This window comes from Phanerochaete carnosa (genome assembly GCF_000300595.1).
Source record: "Phanerochaete carnosa HHB-10118-sp unplaced genomic scaffold PHACAscaffold_5, whole genome shotgun sequence".
Lineage (NCBI taxonomy): Eukaryota > Fungi > Basidiomycota > Agaricomycetes > Polyporales > Phanerochaetaceae > Phanerochaete > Phanerochaete carnosa.
This window is the reverse complement of record NW_006767632.1, coordinates 646,402-666,509: the sequence shown is the minus strand read 5'-3', so window position 1 is coordinate 666,509 and position 20,108 is coordinate 646,402. Positions and strand designations below refer to the sequence as shown.

The window sequence follows — 20,108 nt, the reverse complement described above, 5'->3', positions numbered from 1 at the left end:
GCATTTGTGATGACTCGATGACTGTAGTCTTGGCGTGGGAAGTTGTTTAAACGCGGCGGAAGCGCCACAAAGTACTCGCACAACACTTGCGATTAAGCGGCATGTGTACTTAGTGGCGACTTGTCAATAATTTGAACAGTCTGGCAGCCATGCATCCATCTTCAAGCCCAAATCACAGCTCACTGCGGACTACTACTTCTCATGAACATGCTTCCCAGACTTTTGGCACTTGCCTTCGAGTCTTCTGCTTCAGGACGTAACGAGTCAAAGACGCTTGCCCGGGCCTCCTCAATACGGCATCTCGATAATAGTGACTTGGTGCGGGTCAATTTAGAGTAAGGTCGGGAAAGGGTTCAATATGTGGCGGGATTAGTATCAGGTCAGGCAGCACTGTACCCATGTGCAGTACCCACATGTTCTGACGGTGAACAACTGTAGGCCAATGAAGAGACCTATCAGAACCTTGACTTTGCCGCTGGCATGCTTGGAAGTTGTGCAGGCTGTGCTAACCCCACTACCCGGCAACATTTCTTACTTTTCATGGATGCTCGTCTGGACTCCCGTGAGTGCTTAGATCTCGTGTTAGGAGTTAAGCTCCGTTGAAAAGGCCGCCGTGAGGCTTATGAGAGCCAACTGGGAGCTCCCTGAACTCCATGGAAGGCGTTCATCATGAATGTGGAAAGAAACTTCCGATATATAACTCTGGCCATAGCCTGTAAGTGCATCCGCTGCCCTGACGCTTTATTCAAGATGAACGACACCTCCCAGTTCGCTGAAGTCCATTACAGACCTACAGATCCTGAGCCACTTGGTGACCCAATCCCGACGTCCGAGGGACCTTCGACATCGTCACAACATGCTTCTCGACGCTCGTCATCTGCGTCTGGAGCGCGGTGCACGTCGACGTGCCATTGCAATGGACCAGATGGTCCATCATCAACAAAATTGGCTGGCTCATCACAGGGCTGGTCGCCCCGGATCTGCTACTCTACGTCGCATGCTGTTAGCTGTGGCGTGCCCACGTCCTGCTCGGGGAAGCCCGGAGGTTTCTGGTTTTCAAGCCTCGACAGACGCGCAGCCGTCCCAGAGCATCGCAGGTTTCTTCGGCGGGCTCCCCAGTGCGACACAGGGTAGGGCGTTCGCATCGTCCGTCGAGCCAGTGACTCATCTCCATAAGCAGGCATTCTACGTAACGAAGACCCCAGAGCACACGGAGGAAAGTGTATCATTGGCGGATTGCCATGAGGTATATATTCTTTGTCCGTCCAAATAGTCGAGTTGGGCTTCATGTAGTCTTTCAGACCTCGTCCGATGCTCCCCCGGAAAAAGAGCAACCCTCTCGCAATCACCCGTGGACGCTTACACATGCTTTCTACGGTGTCATGGGTGGTTTCGCGCTGAAGACATCGATCGGTGGAGAAGAGAGACGCCTCGCGCTCCCACTGAGCGGTCTTCGCTTCATCCTGGAGTTCGCACCCGACCTTCTCCCAGACCTCACCGAAGACGAAATCTGGAACAAGTGTCGGTCTGACGCCCTAGCAAAGGCGTTGCTCATGCTGCAGTTGCTCTGCTTCTGCGTCTCTTGCGCCGCTCGCCTTTTCCAATCGCTTCCGCTCAGCCTGCTCGAGGTCACAACCGTGGCACACGCGCTCTGCACCGTTATGACGTGCATCATATGGTAGAAAAAGCCATTCGACGTGCAAGAACCGACTCTCATCACCAAAGAGCCTGCCGACGAGCTCGCAGCGTACATGCTCTTTACGAGCCCTGCCCACAAAGACTACATTGTGGGGCTTATATGGTGCCTAGTATGCGACAGCGAATCATCGTATCTCAAGGTCTCTCCAGCCCCTGCTGAGATGACTCGCCATCAGACACCCCCGGACTTGCCACGCGACTTCCAGACCCGGGGAGTCATTCATCATTGAAGGCTATCATTTCGAGATCATGGGGAGGGAGCCCGACTCACGTCATCGCAGGGTTTTTGGGCGCAAAAATCTTCCGTGATACAATCGCCCACGCCGGAAAGACGACCCTGTGTCATTGAGCCGTGAAGACATGGACCGTTGGGCGCTGTTCGCACGAGGCTTGAGATTGGGGAGATGGGAAGATACCCAGGCTGGACTGCGGCCGCCCCGACTCGTTTCAAGACACGGCGGCCTGCAGATGTCTGTATTGGAGCGCGGCGAAACGGCGTGGTGGCCCGTCGTCTCACTGGCAATCGCGACCGCATACGGCGTCGTCCACTTGGTGGCATGGGACGCACAGTTCCCTACGCTTATTGAGCGTAGTCTTTGGCGATACGCTGCGGTCGCCCTCATTATCCTTGGAATCGCATTCTTCCAGTATTCCGCCGTCTCCCGGATCGTACGAGAAGGCTCTCTTGGACACCGTATCTCGCGGTGGATCTTCTATTTGTGTCTCGTATTCTATCCACTGGCTGGTGGATATATATTTGTTGAGAGCGTTAGGCAGCTTTTATTTCTTCCCGACAAGGCTTTCGAGCTTCCCGATGTGTTGCAATCGTTTTTAGCGTAGTGTACGTAGAGAAATGTGGATATGCCAGCTGCCCTAGCCTACATCCATGGTCAACAGTGCCACCCACGCGTCACACCGACTGCCGGGCGGGATGGGGCGGCGAACCGTCGTACGTTCGTGCGGTAATTCTCTGTCACGCCAGTCACAAACCGTCAAATGTTGCGGTCACGTACAGTCCTGTCACGCCCAATGCTTCTCCGCACGCTACCACGACCGCGACTGCTGGCCGCCTGCCTGCGGCCATGCAGGTTCTATGCTGCTAAAGCGGATGCAGCAGGTGCTGCACCACTAGCGCAGGCAGCTCCGGACGATGTTCTCGGTACGTAGCGTCATCCCGACGTCCACGAACCACAATTGCTCATTGGGCTCGGAACGCATCCTGCCTCAGCCCCGGCGAAGTCGTGTTGCGCCGAAGGCACCACCCTCGCCGGTTTGAACTGGAAGAAAGGTCAGATGCCGGTCACCGCGTTGCCTGACGACGCGTATCCGGACTGGTTGTGGACGCTACTCGAGCCGACGCAGCTGCCCGATGATGGGCCCGGAGGCAAGGCCGAGAAGTGTCGCATGCGGAAAGAGAATAGACTGCGTATAAGAGAGCAGAACTTCATGAAGACTCAGTGATGGGGTTGAGGAATACACAGGTGCGTCGCTAACAACTGAGTTCTGTATCAGCTCTAAGGCTTCCACTGTTGGCAGCGGTACTCCTGCCCTTACCATCTACACGGTTTAGTCTACAAGACCGCCTCGCTCGGCTGTAGGATGACGACGAGTCTAAAACAAAGCACGATTGTGCGAGTGTCACGTGTGCGCTTTGGCGACATACTGCTAACTCTCTCGTATGGAACATGACCGCCGGTACATATCTCTATTACGGCGGCCATACGGGATGGCGAGCGACGATACAGGCGTGTCTATACCAGATCTTTACGGAATACAAGGTTATTCCTCTTGTCATACACGTGCAGTCCACACTTAAGTCGGGAACGAGCCCAAAGTGAACAAAGTCTGCTTCTGCTTCCCCTTACCCTTCTTCCCTTTCCCAGTATTACCGTTCTCTTGCGCAGACTCAGACGCAGCCGTCTCAGGAGACGGGCCTGTACCACTTGAGTTCACAGGAGCCTTCTCCCAGACAGGTGTTGACGGCGTCGAAGTACCCAGAATATTCTGCAACGATTTGTTGCCGCCTACTGCGGCCTTGGGCACGCGCGCCGCCGAAGCCGACGGGAGCTCGGGGAATGCCGCCTTCGAGAGGTTGGGTGGCGGCGGGGCCTTGCCTGAGCGTGCGGCGGGCCCAGGGACAGACGTCGGGCCACGAATGACCGAGGCCCCGCTGGACGAAGCCGCAGCCGCTGCAGCAGACGAGCCAGCCCAGGGTGTGTTACGCTGACCCTGTCCTTTCGGAGCTAGTGCACTCACTGCACTGGCCCCGGGAGCGAGAGGTGGGAAGCCAAGAGGTGGGAAGGCAGGCGCCGCGGACGCTGGTGCTGATGCAGCTGGCCTTCCCGACCCAGGAACAAGCCTCGTAGAGGACGATGCTGCAGCGCGCGCCACCCGATCGAGGACTTGTACAGAAGACTGAGCACGAGATCGAGAGGCTGTCGACTGCTTCGCGTTGAGCAGTCGTCCACTTGTGATGCCGGCCCATTGCGACCCTGATTCGGAGGGGACCAGCTCAGGGAACTGATTGCGTTGCTTTTGTGAAAGTCAGTTATAGTAGCCGTAAGCATGGAACTGGGTCGCTCACTTCGATTTTGAACCCGTTCCACGCTTGCAAGAGATCCTTCTTCTTGTCTTCCTCTTCAATGAACTCCACAAGGGCATTGATCACACCCGCAGTGCCCTCGAGGTTGTTGTCAGAGATATTCCAAATTGTGGAGATGAGGTCCCGGGCAGCCGACTCGTTAGCGCGGTACGATCGGATGGCAGCCTTGACAGCGGGGATAGCACCATTGGGATTGGGCGCGACTGAGCTGACACGAGCAAAGAGTGCTGAGTAACGCCTGCGTAGCCCGTCTTAGTAAGGATCGTGTATGGGCCAAGACACAGAAGACATACTCCGCGAGCGCAGGGTCCATGTCTGGTGAAGGGCTCTGTCGACGGCTTACTGAGTGGTTCACGCCGTCATTGGGAACACCAGGTCCGCTTTCAGTGGTAAGGTTACCTCCGAATGCTTCTCTGCGCCTTGCGCCAGCTGTGTTGGCTCTCGAGGAGCCCACATGTGGTGGTGGCTCTCGTTCACGCTCTCTGTCGCCGCGATCGTGTCTTCCTCGTCTTCCACCCGCGCTGACTTCCTCGAACTCAAAATCGGCCTGTATGCGTCGTGCGTCCTTCATATCCCGAGAAGACATGTCGGAGCCATGCACTTCGACCATGTGTGCCTTGAGGTCGAGCGCAGAGCCGAAAACGACGAACTTCTGTGCTTGACAGGAAGCGTAGGTGCATGGGTAGTGGGCTTGCTGGAAGTGTTGTTCCTATCTCGCGAGCTAACAGTCTGCGCTTCCGCCAAAGGCGCGTTCTACTCACCAGTGCTTCCCAGTTTCTAAAGCTAGATGACCATTAGCATTCGGTGTCTCGTTTCGGATGTCATACTTACTATTGGTCTCTAACTTCGTTGCGCTTACAAATGAAGCATTCTTCGTGCTTTTCACGCATGTGTTTGAACATTTCGTCCTCGCTGAACAAGCATTCGCGACAGAATTCGCAAAGGGGATGCACCCCGCCTTCGATCTTGTCCTTTTTTCCGCTTTGACGATTTCCTCTCTGCAACGAAGGCAGATGGATAGGGAGCTGGCCGGGGTTGTACAGTACGTGCTCATGCGCGAAAATCTTCTTGAAGCGTATGCACAGATCGCTAGATTCTCGATTAGATGGCTGTGTACAGACGAGAACAAAGTCATAGACGTACCACATAACCTTTCCATGCGTCCCCCGCGTATGAAGCTTCAGATCGCTCCACCCATTGCCGATGTAGTCGCATTGTGGGTCAGGGCAGTTGAAGCGCAAGAGGACCAGGCTGTCCTCCATCATCTCTTGCGCCTCAAATGAGATGTTGAGCTTCGCATCCTTGTATGGCATATCAGAGAGGTCGTAGGACGACCATGGTGCATCCGGGGACATGGTGAAGACCATGGTGTTTTGTGGCTCCTGCAAAGCGCGGATGAGATTCCCAATGATCACAATTGCAGCACACCACTTGCCTTGCAGAAGGTACACTCTGTCTTCTTGTACAACGCACGCAAACGAAGTGCGCAGACATGGCAGGTCCGGTGTCCACACTCGGACAGAGCATAGTACTTGACCGGCTCCGCGCAAATCCAGCAGACCGCGTCGTCGACATCGCCGCTAGCATTCTCAGCTTGGTCGTTGGCCTTAGCCTCTTCCTTTCCTTCCTCCTGCACGACCTCAGGCTCCTTCGCCTCAGGACTTGCAGGGCCCTCCGCCTGTCCTTTCGCAATCTTCCCTCCGCGCCCTCCTCTGTTTCCGCCACGACCACGATTCATCCGCCGACCGCGCTGGGCCGTACCACGGGTCTGGGTCTGGGTGTCGACTTGCGCGGCCATGTCCGATTATGCAAAAGGTACGCGGACTCAGGATGCTGGGTAGTTCAAAGTTGTACGAGTAAGGTATGCGGTGGCGACTATTTCAATGACGCCGCGCGGTACTATTCGGTTCCGCACGGGCGTCTGTTCTGCTCAGCTAGACTCTAGACTCTTGGACAAGTCATCTCAGCTGCCTTGCCAGACTCGCGCACAGTCAAAACGGTGTAAAGTGGCACTGTAATTGTGTGGTACAGCATGCAACGTGCGACTATGCATAGGATTTGAAGCGTCAATTGCTGCTGTGAGGATAGCATCGCTGTGCCGTGGACGGCGGTCCTTGACCATGAGGCTGTCCAACTCTATTACACCTTCCCCCAGATCCGTCGCAGAATCAGTTGTCTGGAGACGATTAAGCATGCGACTGCACACATAATCGAGGTGCCTGAGAACGAAGGTTCGCCCGTCAGGGTAAACCTTCGCAAGAAAACGAGACGACGCACCGGCGTAGTAGCCAACCGCCTTATACCCACCAGTGGCATCGTTAATGGCGCCAGATATTGGTGGACCTGCTAGCGCACCAAGCGCGATGATGCTGAAAAACATTCCTACTCGAAGGCCTACAGTATGCGTCGAGCCCATACCCCACAGAGGAGCAGTCAGCATGGATGCGTATGATCCAATGAAGATGCTGCAAGTAATCTCGTTAGATGACCGCTTTCGCATGGAAAATTATTTGACCAACCCGTTCGCTAAGCCGAGGACAATATATGCTCCTTTTGTCGTGATGAAAGGCCAGATGTACGTCGTAACTCCAGCAAAGAGCGTCGCTGGTATCATGATATTGAGAGGTCCTAAATTGTGAAACCGAGCCAAGATCAGCTAACACTTGCGAGCTGCACATCATCGTCGTACCATAGCGATCTGCAAGGAGTCCGGTGAGCACGCGACCAGCTGCTGAACCCGCATTGGCGATTGACACTAGGTAGACCGCAAAGTTCGGGTCAACGCCAACGAACTCCGCGCTGACGTTGATATATGTCAACATCTGGCAAGAATAATTCATGAGAGATTGGAGCGAGATTATTCACGGGGCATCCTCACCGTGTACAGACCAAGAAAGGTCACGAATCCCGACAGGCAGTAGACCGTGTACGGCACAGAACGGAACTCCTGCACATTGATTATTGGACCGGGATCTGGTTTCGGCGGTAGGCGACGCTCGATCGTGAGAAAAGTTACAGTTAGAAGACAGAACAGAATTAAGGCAACAATGCGCATTGTCCATTGGAATCTATATGCGTAAGCAGTCAGCACCTATACACCAGGGTAAGTTTAGGGATCATAGCGCACCCCACAGCACCTATGAGGTTGTGGATGGCGACGGGAAACACTGAGCCTCCGATGCTTGAGCCCAGGGCAAGAAAGCCTAACGCCAGTCCTTTTCTCCGCCTGAACCAATGTGCCGCGACGGCGACTAGCGGTCCAAACGCAAATCCCGAAAACAGCTACCAATAGAAAGTCAGCCCAGCATCCGAGCCAACTGGCCGAAGTACGTACCCCAACGGCAAAGCCTTGGCAGAGAAGAAACTGCCAATAGACCTTGCATTGCGCGACCAATAAAGTGCATACAACGAGTCCAATGGAAGAGAACAGCAGCGGCATTTTGAGATATCCTCGGTCGAAGAGCTGACCCATAAAGAGCCCGGGCATGAACGTAAAGGCGTACTGCATATGGCGGTCAGGTGCCGCTACGGCTCGGGTTCAAAGCAGCACGCGCCTGTATGGAGCCTATCCATGCTCTGCATTTTATCAGAAGATGATGGTGTGCCGTGCAAGTATGGGTGTACTGACATTGTTGAAGGCGATGAGTCTTTCAGAAGCGTCTGCTGGTAATATGTCTGGAAGATCTGCAACAATTTGGTCAGTAGAGCACCATGGATGGCTCGATTGAAGGCTACACACTCCCCAAGCATTGACGTAGCCAAACGTGGATGCATTGCCCAGCGCACACTTCACGCAATAATCAGCCCAGACCCAACCACTAAACGAAACACGAAGTACTCACACCGAGGACGACCATCCATGCCCTGAGGCCGCCGTCAGGAAAGTCGTCGTCTGCGGATGCCCCGACCACATTGTCGCGCGTTTGGACCTCATCCGAGCATACGCCGTCCTCCTCGCACTTCTTCGCCCCGTACGCAGGCTCCAGCTGCTCACCGCGCACAGTCTTCTCATCGTCGCCGCGCTCGGGGAGTGAGCTCGGGGGCTCAGGATCGGTGCCCAGCATGGTCTAGCTCACGCGTGTCGAGAGGGAGCACAGCGGACGAGTGAGGAAGCCGGGAGGCCCAGCCCTATGCAAGTGCTGCTAATAAACGTCCGCGGAACTCGCTCTCCGTGAGCCGTATAACAGGTGCGCACTGTGCGCACGGCTGTTTAAGCCCCCGGCCGTGAAACACGCCTGCTACTCCGCGGAAGAGCCTGCCGAGCCTCTTCCGAGCCAACGAGGCCACCTGCCGCGGTCGGGGCGGACCCCAGAGGAGCTCCATTTGGCAGGGGCGCCGTATCCGAAACCTTTGTGGCGACGCCGCTTCGCCCGATCGAGCCGAAGGGACCCAGACATCGTGCATATGCGGCCGTCTCATTCGTTCTGCCGCGTTCTGCATGAAGAATGCGGCATGCGACTGGAAGCGTGAAAGTAGTTGAATGGCCTATTACATAACTTACATGCGTGGTGGTCTATCCTAGTCGTGCGCGGTATAAGGTGAATGTCTACAACATGCGTGTGCAGAAGCGTGAAGACGGCATGAGAAGAGAACGCGGTCGGCACAAAGTCCGAAGAAGCGCGTCTTTAGGTCTTTCCCCATAGCCTTCGCAGAACAAGTTGTCTAACGAGGATGAGCAAGACGACGGACACCAAAACTGCGGATCCTGGTGGTGTGTCAGTTCGGCAGGCAGCTAAGCTTGAGAGGGAGCATACCTGCATAATACCCCACCGCCTTGAAGCCATCGGTCGCCTCATTGATAGCGCCTGAAATTGGCGGGCCGCACAGGGCTCCAAATGCAAGGACGGTGAAAAACATGCCTAGCCGCAGGCCGACGTCGTGCGTCTCGCCCATCTCTACGAGCGGCGCGGCAAGCATCGAGACAAATACTCCCGAGGAGATGCTATCAGTGATATCGTCAGATAAAAAACAAGGTTTGCAGAGAATCAGGCTTACCCATAGATTAGACCAACGGCGACGTAACCACCTTTGTTCGTGACGAATGGCCAGACGTAAGTCAAAATGCCTGCAATAAACGTTGCGGGGATCATGACGTTCAGAGCGCCTGCCATAGGTGAACGTGAGTTGCCGCCCGTCCGGCGGTGCAGGCCGTAGAAACGCACCGTATTTGTCAGCCAAAATGCCGCCCGCGAGTCGCCCGACAATCGAGCCCGCATTAGCTACCGAAACCAAATAGAACGAGAAGTTCGGGTCCAGCCCCACAAAGGCCGCGCTAACATCGATATAGGTCAAAACCTGGCTGCCCGTCAGCACCGGCAGAACCACCGCGGAGTTCCGTACTCACAGTGTATAGACCAAGGAAGGTAACGAAGCCTGCTGCGCAATAGAATGTGTAGGCAGGATTGCGGAAAGCTTGGAGGTTAATGAATGGCCCCGAGGCATCTCTGGGCGGCAGCCGCCGTGAGAGCGTAAGGTTCGTGAACGTAAGGGTCGCCAATAGAATGAATCCAACGATCCGCATGGTCCATTGGAAGCTGGAGAACGTCAGTAAGCTTGCGGTGTGGCGTGTCGACTGTTACGTACCCTACTTCTTGTATCAGATTGCGGATAGCTATGGGGAAGAGTGTTCCCCCCAGGCTGGAGCCGACGGCGACAACGCCGAGCGCGAGACCTTTTCTCCGTTTGAACCAGTGCGCAACAACGCCGAGCAATGGGCCGAAAATGACACCCGCGCCGAGCTATGGCAGGGACGGTGAGTGAAAGAAGCAACAAGAGGGACTAGAAGACACTGACCCCGACCGCAAACCCTTGGCATAGAAGAAATTGCCAGTATTCTTTGCATTGCGCGACGAGGAAGGTCGCCGCAACCAAAAAGACGGATGAAACCGCAAGCGGGACTCTGAACATGCCCTTATCAAACAGTCGTCCGGTAACGAGCCCGGGGACGAAGACGAGAGCATACTGTGTGCGAGTGAGCGGACTAAGCGATCCGAAGGAGGCAAGTACCCACCTGTATCGAACCGATCCATGCGCTGCGAGAACAAGGGCATCAGCTTCGGGAGCGCTCGCATATGAATGGAGCGGGTACGCACATCGTCGACGGTGACGTATCTTTGAGCAATGTCTGCTCGTAGTACGCCTGAAAAACCTGTGGGAGAACGTCAGCTGGGCTGATGTCTCGAGTGCAGTAGTGTACTTACTCCCCAGGCATTAACAAAACCAAATGTGGCGAGTGTGCCCAGTGATGCCTAAGGCAGTCGCCGATGTCAGAGGCGTGGCGGGAACGTAGAGGCGGGAGACTCACGCCCGCGACGACGGTCCAAGCTTTCAGGCCACCATCGGGGACATCATCCTCGAGAGCAAATTCTACCTCTTGACTCGATTGTTGAGGTTTGATTGAATCCGCACCGCAATCGGTAAGAGACCGAGTACGTCCTGCCTCGAGATCCTTTTTCTCAGAATACTCGCGTTCTGCACGGAGGGTCTTTTCGTCGTCTGCACGGTCCTGGGAAGCGGCGGGGACGATAGCCGGCTGTTGACTGGGAGTGGCCATTTTAAACCAGATATCAGACGGCTTACAAAGAGCTGGATGCAAGCACTGTCCAGATTCAGGCTTATATGAGGATGGGACTCGTCTGGGGATGAGACTCACCGAGAGGGGAGTGGGGAGAAATCCTGTCTAGTTATAGGCGGGCCTGGTGGTATGTCAGCGCGCTCCAGGCAAAGAGATGGCTTAGTGGGTCGCTAAATAGCATCGTCTGTGGCTTGCCGGTTCACTTCCGAGTCCGATGGATGCTTCTCTCTCGCAGGGCGGTTAAAATGGAGCCGTTGTGATGTACTTTTCTCTCGTCGGCGATCATACAAAGCAAACACGTTCAACGGCTGCAACTTGAGGAATTAACCGGCCCATTGCCGGGGGGCCTACCTGAGTACTGTGAGCAAGACAAGAGTGCTCAAAGGTTACAGGATAGGGACGCGCTGGTCAAAATTGAGAGCGTAAAAGTCGGCCATTGCAGGTCATGAGTCCACGGCATAAGTCCACATCGCGAGTGTTGAACGGAGCCGACACGGCTCGCGAGCGGCAGGCACAAGAATACTCGGCGTCTAGAGACCGGGTTTCGGCAGGGATTCGACATTGCTTCTCCTTGCATTGACGGGATACCGGACGGACGGTGGGGGCGCCTGATCGGGTGTCTCGAGACACCCGAGCGGTGCTAGGCGAGGTCACGTGAATCTGGTGTCTCGACAGCCAATAAGTGCCTTATTCCTGTCGAGACACCAGGCGGCTTGTTTGCCATCATTTCCCTGCCAAAATCTGGTGTCTTGACAGGCAATAAGTTGCTTAAGGCTGTCGGGATACCCGCTTTTTGCCGGGGCGTCCATCAGGCATCAGTTCGCCTATTTTCCTGTTTTTCCTTGGCAGATGGCAGAAAATGCGAAAATATTCAGAAAATGCGAAAATATCGGCTCCAAAAATTGAATTAAATTTTTGTCGTTCGAATACATGTTTATGTACAACCTGGAGGTCAAAAAGGGGCCGAAAAGCGAAGTTGTGGCCACAACTAGGGCTTGCGGCACCTCAGCGCGGTCTGGCGTCTTCGGGGGTGCGGCCGGATGCCTGAAGCGCCCGAGAAGCGTCGGATCGGTCTGGTATCCCGACACGGTTGCTCAAACGTCCTTGGGTATTCGAGGTCACGTCCCCATCGCCCACACAACGCATGTCTTTATGGCAGCTTTATGGCCCCACCATTGGAAAAAATACGACGCCGTTAAAAAACCCCAAAGATTTATGGTTGCTCAGACCGGAGGAGTCGGATTACTGGCCATGCTTCCAGATGTTTTCGCGACTAAGGCATGACGCAGGATCGGCGCATCAATATGGCGTGATCTAAACCTTGTCGGAGAACATATCTGATAAGATTATCAAGACCTGCACGATTCTTCTCGCGCATTTGATTTGATCTCGGCCACAGATATCGATAAGTCCTTATCGGGTTTTATCTTGGGAAAGAACTACATAATTGCTCAGTCCTTCAACCAAAAATTTCGGCGAAGCGCTAACGTAAAGACCAGCAGTCTACGCACACTGCTAGTGGGATAGCATGGCATTTGGTGCGTCTATATGGTGTAAATGTCACAGAATGATGTGCGCTGATGTGCTGTTGAAACTCTAGGTCAATCAGGCGGTCGTGGCGGCTTTGGCGGTGGACGTGGTGGACGCGGTGGAGGAGGAGGAGGCGGACGTGGAGGTGCTGCTTGGGGAGGCCGTGGCGGGAGCAGAGGTGCGCGCGAAAAATCTTCATGATAGTTTCGGGCGAGCTAAAGAAATTTATATTCCAGGAGGAGGCTTTGCTGGCCGCGGCGGTGTAGCAAAGCGCGGTGCTCCCGGTGGATGGGGCGGAGGACGAGGTGCCCCCAGAGGTCGCGGTGCACGAGGCGGCGGACGTGGAGGAAGGGGTGGTGCTAGGGGTGGCTCGAACGTTCTCCTTGAGCCTCACAGGCACCCCGGCGTCTTCATCGCCAAGGGCAAGGACTCCATGCTTGTCACCAAGAATATCGTCCCTGGAGAGTCTGTCTACGGCGAGAAGCGCATCTCTATCGACGGCGGTGTTGAAGGTACCAAGATTGAGTACCGTGTCTGGAATCCTTTCCGTTCCAAGCTTGCTGCCGGTATCCTTGGCGGTATGGACCACATTTACATCGAGCCAGGCAAGAAAGTTTTGTACCTCGGTGCTGCAAGCGGTACCTCTGTCTCTCACGTGGCTGATATTGTTGGACCAGTATGCAAACACATCTCTCTGCCGTTTATCATTTTACTCACAAGTTTGCAGGAGGGTGTTGTTTACGCGGTCGAGTTCTCTGCACGGTCAGGTCGTGACCTGATTGGTATGGCAAAGAAACGCACCAACGTTGTCCCTATTGTTGAGGATGCCCGGACACCACAAAAATATCGTATGCTCGTCTCGACTGTAGACGTAGTTTTTGCCGATATCGCCCAGCCCGACCAAGCGCGTATTGTCGGTCTCAACGCCGAGTACTTCTTGAAGAACGGTGGACACGCCGTCATATCCATCAAGGCCAGCTGTGTCGACTCAACAATAGAACCAGAGGTTGTCTTCGCCCAGGAGGTTAATACCCTGCGGGAGGTCAAGTTCAAGCCTTTGGAACAAGTGACGCTTGAGCCGTACGAACGTGACCACGCCATGGTATCAGGTATGCAGTCTTGTAGGCTCTTACTGGTTCATCTACTAACTTGCTCGGCCTCTCATAGCGGTATATCAAAGGCACAAGTAGACTTCCCGCAGCTTCTTTTGCCGGTGTCGTTTTTCTCTCGCTGTCTTCTCTGTCTCTGTATTAAAGTATCTTTGTTTCAATATCTTTCTTGTTCTATTCATGTGCATAATGCCCTGGTCTGTCTCTATGCGTACTCGCTATGGTGGTTTTTGCGGGGGAAACGCTAGGCAAGTTAAATGAAGCCGGCGGCAGTCAAGCTGCTGTGCAACGTGTCATTTGGAGATACCAGGGCGAAACTACGCATCATTCATACCTCTATCCCTCACATTTGTTCCTACTTTCTTGCTTGTCTCGCTGTCCGCTCTTTCTCGCTTTTGCCAGCGCATGTGTAGTATTTTTGGCTGAAGGGTTCTGCACAGCAGCACCGATCAACTCGACGCCGGCGAATGTTGAAACGCTCAGACTCTATCTCTCTCAACTTTGGCACTCCGGAGGACTCTCCCCGCACGTCCTCTGATTTCGAAGAAATCCACTACCCGCACGCTTCCACGACGGCTTCACGCACCACTGGCTGGCCTGGAGAGAAGGAAGAGCTGCCTCTGCATTTCATGGGCGAGGAGACTGCGCGCAGGCGGATTACCCGCACGCCAGGGGGCAATGGTGTGTACGACACCCATGTCGATGCGCCCACCGAATACGATGACGAGGGGAAGGATGTGTACGCAAAAATGAGGGCTTCCAAGGTGCCTGTCAGCAGCGGACGGCCACGTAGGCCGCCTCCGCCGCCAGCGACCACCATCGTGCGTACCCTCGGCTTCCTCTTCTGCAGCTCCCACTGACCTTGCAACGCACGATACACAGAGCGAATTTATCCACCAAAATTTAGAGCACATCCCGCCGATCGTCTACACACTACTCTCGTGCTGGACGCGGTTTCACAAGATTGGTCACGCGCCGAATGTCGTCTGGGACGAGGCACACTTTGGCAAGTTCGGGAGCCACTACCTCAAGCGTGAATTCTACTTTGACGTCCACCCGCCGCTCGGGAAGATGTTGGTCGGCCTCGCAGGCCTGCTGGCAGGCTACGACGGCTCGTATGAATTCAAGAGCGGCGAAAAATACCCGGATAACGTGCCCTATGTGGCAATGCGTGTCATGATGGCCATGTTCGGCGTCGCTCTGGTGCCCCTCGGGTGGTACACCGCCGTCGAGCTGGGCATGAGCTGGAGAGCGTGCCATCTTGTTGCGCTGATGGTCTTGCTCGGTGAGTGATGTACTGCGCAGCTGCGTCCCTAGTGATGACCGAAGATCACAGATGTCGGCTGGCTCTGTATCTCACGCTTCATCCTGCTCGACTCTATGCTGCTGTTCTTCACGTTTACCACCGTCTTCTGCTTGACCAAGTTCCACAATCAACAATACCAGTGCGTGGCCCAGCCTCGTTGCATGCATGATATACGACTGACTGCGGGCAGGTCTTTCTCCTTTGACTGGTGGCTATGGCTCGCCATGACTGGTTACTCTATCGGATGTGTAACGAGTGTGAAGTGGGTCGGTCTCTTTGTCACGGCCTTGGTGGGACTCTACACAATCGAAGACCTCTGGGATAAGTTTGGCGACCTCAAAATGTCTGCGGTAAGTTTTTGTCCTGCACGCGTATTTTATGATTAGCTTAACGTTATCAAGCGCGACCAATGCTGGCATTGGGGCGCCCGCATACTCTGCCTAATTATCCTGCCGATTCTGGTCTACATGGCGTCCTTCAAGATGCACTTCTTGATCCTCAACCATTCCGGTCCTGGTGATGCTCAAATGAGCTCGCTTTTTCAGGCAAACCTCGTCGGAAACGACTTCGCTTCCTCTCCTTTGGAGGTTGCGTTTGGTTCAAAACTCACTTTAAAAAATGTAGGCTATGGTGGAGGTCTTCTGCATTCACACGTCCAGACATTCCCTGTTGGTTCAGGGCAGCAACAAGTTACGTGTTACCACTACAAGGACTCAAACAACGACTGGGTTGTCTTGCCCCGTTGGGATGAACCTCCATACGACCCCGATGGCGAGATTCGCTTCCTTAAGGACGGCGACGTCATTCGTCTGAACCACGTACCGACAACTCGCAACCTGCACTCACATACGGTTCCTGCTCCGGTCACAAAACTCAACCATGAGGTCTCTTGCTACGGCAACGAAACAATTGGTGACGACAAGGACTACTGGGTCGTCGAGGTCGTCGACGACCTCAAATCGCGCGAGAAGCCTGACCGGATTCACTCGCTCACGACCCGCATGCGCTTTCGCCACAAGGTCCTCGGCTGCTACTTGCGTGCCGCGAATGCGATTCTGCCGCAGTGGGGCTTCAAGCAGGTCGAGGTCAGCTGCGACAACGAGAATAACCCGCGGGACGCGCACACGTACTGGAATGTCGAGAGCCATTGGAACGACCGCCTGCCGCCAGGGAACGCGAAGCACTACAAGTCGCCCTTCCTCCGCGATTTCTGGCACCTCAACGTCGCAATGATGACTTCGAACAACGCGCTGATCCCTGACCCTGACAAGGAGGACATCCTCGCGTCCAAGCCGTTCGACTGGCCTTTCCTTCGCCTCGGCTTGCGCATGTGTGGCTGGGGCGACAATCAGACGAAGTACTACCTCCTCGGCACGCCTATCATCTGGTGGGGCGGCACAATCAGCTTGATCCTGTCCCTTGTCGTGCTGCTAGTGTATCTCATGCGCTTGCAGCGGAAATACGTCGACATGGAACCGAGGGAGTGGGATCACTTTCTCTATGTTGGCAAGATTGCCTTCCTGGGCTGGTTCCTGCATTTCTGTGAGTGTAAATACAACGTCGCTCTGGACTAGCCTAACCTGTTTCGTAGTCCCATTCTTGATCATGGGTCGCGTCACCTACATTCACCACTACGTGTGTACCTTGTTCCATTTAGCCATCATGCCATACTGACGGCCCTGCAGCTTCCGACCCTCTACTTCTCCGTCCTGATGCTCGCGCACCTCATCGACCACTTCGCCTTCACCTCCCGCCGCCTGTCTAACCAAACAAAATGGATTGTCTTCTGGGTCTGGGTCACCGCCATCGTTGTCACCTTCTGGTGGTGGAAAGGCGTCGCCTTCGGAATCGACGGACCTATCAACGACCACTGGGGCTTGCATTGGCGCAAAGTACGTGTTCCCATTCATCGGCACTTTGTATGGAGATTGATGTATATTTGCGAAATAACAGACATGGAACATATATAATATATAATGTAGGCTTAGGATGGATGTGTTTGCGTAGTGTCTATCCGTTACTCCCTGTGCTTTCCTTTTCTTCCACGGACACGTTAATTATAATGACGCATCTGCGAGCGAGGATAATATAATGCAAAATGGGGTTGCGATCTCGCCATTTAAAAGGGAGTGAATGCTGGTAACGGGAGGCGACCATAAAGATGCAGATCAAAGCAGGTAATGTATTTTGCAACAGGGCAGACAGCAAAGTGAATGGAAAGCATGACAGAGCGAGCAATGTGAACCATCCAGCTGGCCTGGGTCACAAAGTAAGGGTTATCATTTTGCTACTTGTGACCACGCCTTGTTGGGGACACCAGCACCTAGCCTGCGGTAAAAAAGTAGGTACGCGCACCGGTCATCGCGCGGCTCGCCTCCAAAGACATCTTCGGGTCGGACATCGGATACCAGCTCGTCGTCGATGCGTACCCACGCTTGCCGCGGTCGATCGCTCATGTCCCGGTTGGGATGCAGGACGTCGAGGGTATAGTGCCCGCCGGACGCGGACTGGCCGTGGTGATAGAGCGCGCCAAACAGCTGGTATTTAACCGGATGTGCCGGTCTTTTCGTCTGGGTGATGAGATCTGTGGAGGGGAAGTGAGCACACAAGACTACACTCTACGTCATGAAGTAATACAACATGCCTGGAGAAATCTCAAGCTCGGGACTGAAGCTGATGTGCTTCCCGATTTTGACAACGTCGCCAACGTTGGTGTCGTACAAGAACCGCTTCAGGTGCAGGATCAAGACAGGCGGCAGGGCCTCGATGAGCTCTTGCCGCTTAGCTTCGAGAATTTGCCCAGGTCGTGTTGGCGATGTAATCTCCACCGGATGTTCCTGTGAGATGTGCTGGAGAGCGTCCTTAATCGTGTGGACCTGCTCGCGCTGTCGAAATATGAGTAAAGACATGATTAAACATCTTGATTCTTTGACAGACCTGGATATCTAATCGTAATGACCTCCAGTCCTCGATAGTCACAGACTCACGCTGGAACTGAGCTTTCAGTGTGGAGCGGAACTTGCCACCAAATATCCGCTGTATCGGAGAGTCGGCACCTTTTACCTGGACAAGCAGTGAGCTATGTTGGCGTGAAGCAACGAGAATCACGCGCACGGTTCGAGTTGTCACGGAACGGTTCTTCTTGCCGACCTCCAACCACCCGTTATCTGCTGCTGGCATCTCATCCTGTTTCGGAGTCTTCTGAGATAACGATGACGAGATTGACAAAAGCTCTTCCTCCAACGTATCCAGGAAGAAGCCAAGAAATTCTTCCGCGTCTTCCTGGTGGCCAGTCTAGATATCGTTTTCAGTGCTATCAACTAGGATGAGTGACGATCACGCAGGCTTACCACCATACTCGCAAAGCGCTTCTTCTCCTTCATCACATCGTATACATACGTCGGGATGAAAGAGTCCAAATCATCGAAATCTTCCTCACGCTCCTTGCCCTTGCTTTTCGAACCCTTCTTTTCCTCCTCCTTGACGCTGAATTCTTTCAGGAACTGGATGGTCGCGTCGACGAGAGGCGTAGCCTTGGTATTCTCCGCTTGCGAGCCAACGACAGGGCCAGAGATATATTTGCTGAGTTCAATGAAAAGACGATAGAATGGTGGACAGTAGACGAGGACTTGAAGAACGGCGTTAGCAAAGCACATGTTACCCGTGTTGACGAGACCGCGGGGGCAAATCTTTGGTGGAGGGCTGGGACCAGTGGGGCCAACGTTCAAGAGGTTGAAGACCTCAGGACGAACGGTGGAGCCAGAAGTAGCCAAAGCACTGCTCTGTGAAGGTGCACCGTTTTGGAGGCCAGCAGGGATGGAAAAGCCAACGACAGATGAAGTCGGGAGGCGCGTCTTGGAAGAGGAGGATGCCACGGCATCGGAAGACTGTAACAGCGATGCCCATGATTTCTTCGGTGCTGCCGCCACAGGCTTCACAGGAAGAGAGGTGGACGCGGAAACAGCTTTCTGCTCAGGCTGAACGGACGCAGGCATAGGTTGCTGTTGTTCTGTACTCGACGCAGCGACGACTTCCACAGCCGCAGCAGAGATCATTTCCTGGGAAATGACCTCGGTAAGAGGCACCACTGCAGGCTCGTCCAGCTGCTTAGGCTGTTGAGCAGGCGAGGCCGCAATAACCGAGGTGTTCGTGGTAGAAGGCGAACCCGCAGTCGGCGTGGCAGGACCCGTAGAACCGATCGTCGTCTCCGTCACAGATGATGACTGTGCTTCAAGAGAGTCTGACGATACATCGGCTACATCGCTATCTCCTAATGCAACATCAGCGAGCACTAAAGACGCGGGCTCTGCATCTTTTACAGGGACGACCCTTGGTGATTGTGGAGGGGTGCGAATATCTAACGCAGATTGAACGGTCTCCTGTGGCGGGTGAGCCAGAGAAGATATCATGACACCTTCGGCACGAGATGGATCCCGAGGGCGCCTTGACCATATGACAAAGCTAGTAGGCGACATTGTGCTCTGAGATAGACGAAATATTGCGGAGACTGGGCTCTGGGGTATTGGAGAGTCAGATCTATCGTCGGGAGCAGGCTTCAGAGGTGATGGCTCGGAGTGTTCGCTCGGCGGAGGTGGTGGAGGGGATGGTGAACGCGCTGCGGGGACGGAGTCGATAACTGATTCTATGGTTGTCACAGCCTGCGGATTTTCAGGAGAGTCGTAAACCTGAGGCACAGGTTGCATTGTGGGAGCAGGCATAGAAGTTTCGTCGTTTGCAGGCAGTGGAGATTGCTGCTGCATTGGAGCAGGTATCGGGACCTGTTTCGGCAGCGGTGACAGGTTCGGTGCTGTCCACGCAGGGGAATAGACGCCGTTGGGCGGCTGGTATGGCGGTGAGTATGGCATGTGATGCGTATGAGGAGGGTACTTTTGTGGGTGGGTGTAAGGGCTTGCTGGAGTAACCGGGGCGGGTGACATGGGTTGAGGCTGGAGGTACGGCTGATGGTGATGGTGGGGCATATGCGGGAAGTGCTGGTAACTGGGACCGCCTGCACGGTGAGCATTATAGCCACCACGGCCCGCGCCGGTCATTCGTGGGGAAGCAGGCTGGTGCGGTGGCGGGCTGTGGCCGTTCATGTGGGGCATAGGGTAGGGATAGTACGGAGCGGCATGTGCGGGTGCGTAAGGATACTGGGGGCCAGGCGGCGGAGGGTGGTAGTAAGAGGGTCCAGGATGCGAGTATGTATGGTGGGGGCTTGACATGATATCCTATGTTGCCACAGTATACGCAGGAGAGTGACGAGGGCAAGTCGTGAGTAAGAAAGGTCAC

The 20,108-nt window shown here is 54.6% G+C and overlaps 6 protein-coding genes across 6 annotated transcripts; 3 read left to right on the top strand and 3 right to left on the bottom strand.

Moving 5' to 3' along the window:
- Window positions 1–788: 788 nt before the first annotated feature.
- Window positions 789–1,700, top strand: PHACADRAFT_255525 (uncharacterized protein). The gene is made up of 2 exons (XM_007395405.1): window positions 789–1,246; window positions 1,302–1,700. Exons 1-2 carry the CDS (start codon window positions 857–859, stop codon window positions 1,680–1,682), a joined length of 771 nt encoding a protein of 256 aa, XP_007395467.1. The 5' UTR covers window positions 789–856; the 3' UTR covers window positions 1,683–1,700.
- A 1,208-nt stretch (window positions 1,701–2,908) lies between these two features.
- Window positions 2,909–6,158, bottom strand: PHACADRAFT_173202 (uncharacterized protein). Its single transcript, XM_007395404.1, has 7 exons — window positions 5,736–6,158; window positions 5,444–5,682; window positions 5,132–5,389; window positions 5,062–5,083; window positions 4,594–5,009; window positions 4,283–4,538; window positions 2,909–4,230 (listed from the first exon to the last, which is right to left on the bottom strand). Exons 1-7 carry the CDS (start codon window positions 6,096–6,098, stop codon window positions 3,511–3,513), a joined length of 2,274 nt encoding a protein of 757 aa, XP_007395466.1. The 5' UTR covers window positions 6,099–6,158; the 3' UTR covers window positions 2,909–3,510.
- Window positions 6,159–6,297: 139 nt separating this feature from the next.
- Window positions 6,298–8,398, bottom strand: PHACADRAFT_255520 (uncharacterized protein). The gene is made up of 11 exons (XM_007395403.1): window positions 8,143–8,398; window positions 8,040–8,087; window positions 7,929–7,984; window positions 7,855–7,876; window positions 7,635–7,802; window positions 7,428–7,582; window positions 7,179–7,368; window positions 6,990–7,122; window positions 6,820–6,928; window positions 6,578–6,765; window positions 6,298–6,519 (listed from the first exon to the last, which is right to left on the bottom strand). Exons 1-11 carry the CDS (start codon window positions 8,362–8,364, stop codon window positions 6,440–6,442), a joined length of 1,371 nt encoding a protein of 456 aa, XP_007395465.1. The 5' UTR covers window positions 8,365–8,398; the 3' UTR covers window positions 6,298–6,439.
- A 362-nt stretch (window positions 8,399–8,760) lies between these two features.
- On the bottom strand, window positions 8,761–11,139 carry PHACADRAFT_255517 (uncharacterized protein). The gene is made up of 12 exons (XM_007395402.1): window positions 10,953–11,139; window positions 10,605–10,898; window positions 10,501–10,548; window positions 10,393–10,448; window positions 10,311–10,332; window positions 10,094–10,261; window positions 9,884–10,038; window positions 9,645–9,834; window positions 9,463–9,595; window positions 9,296–9,404; window positions 9,055–9,242; window positions 8,761–9,005 (listed from the first exon to the last, which is right to left on the bottom strand). The coding sequence occupies exons 2-12, from the start codon at window positions 10,851–10,853 to the stop codon at window positions 8,926–8,928; spliced, it is 1,398 nt and encodes a 465-aa protein (XP_007395464.1). The 5' UTR covers window positions 10,854–10,898; window positions 10,953–11,139; the 3' UTR covers window positions 8,761–8,925.
- Window positions 11,140–12,372: 1,233 nt separating this feature from the next.
- On the top strand, window positions 12,373–13,704 carry PHACADRAFT_255515 (uncharacterized protein). The gene is made up of 5 exons (XM_007395401.1): window positions 12,373–12,412; window positions 12,475–12,582; window positions 12,641–13,080; window positions 13,132–13,513; window positions 13,572–13,704. The coding sequence occupies exons 1-5, from the start codon at window positions 12,403–12,405 to the stop codon at window positions 13,592–13,594; spliced, it is 963 nt and encodes a 320-aa protein (XP_007395463.1). The 5' UTR covers window positions 12,373–12,402; the 3' UTR covers window positions 13,595–13,704.
- A 202-nt stretch (window positions 13,705–13,906) lies between these two features.
- PHACADRAFT_255514 (glycosyltransferase family 39 protein) lies at window positions 13,907–19,305 on the top strand. The gene is made up of 12 exons (XM_007395400.1): window positions 13,907–14,334; window positions 14,396–14,798; window positions 14,850–14,958; window positions 15,010–15,169; window positions 15,221–16,361; window positions 16,411–16,454; window positions 16,505–16,711; window positions 16,773–17,406; window positions 17,467–17,707; window positions 17,760–17,882; window positions 17,934–18,113; window positions 18,170–19,305. Exons 1-8 carry the CDS (start codon window positions 13,981–13,983, stop codon window positions 16,794–16,796), a joined length of 2,442 nt encoding a protein of 813 aa, XP_007395462.1. The 5' UTR covers window positions 13,907–13,980; the 3' UTR covers window positions 16,797–17,406; window positions 17,467–17,707; window positions 17,760–17,882; window positions 17,934–18,113; window positions 18,170–19,305.
- The last annotated feature ends 803 nt before the right edge of the window (window positions 19,306–20,108 follow it).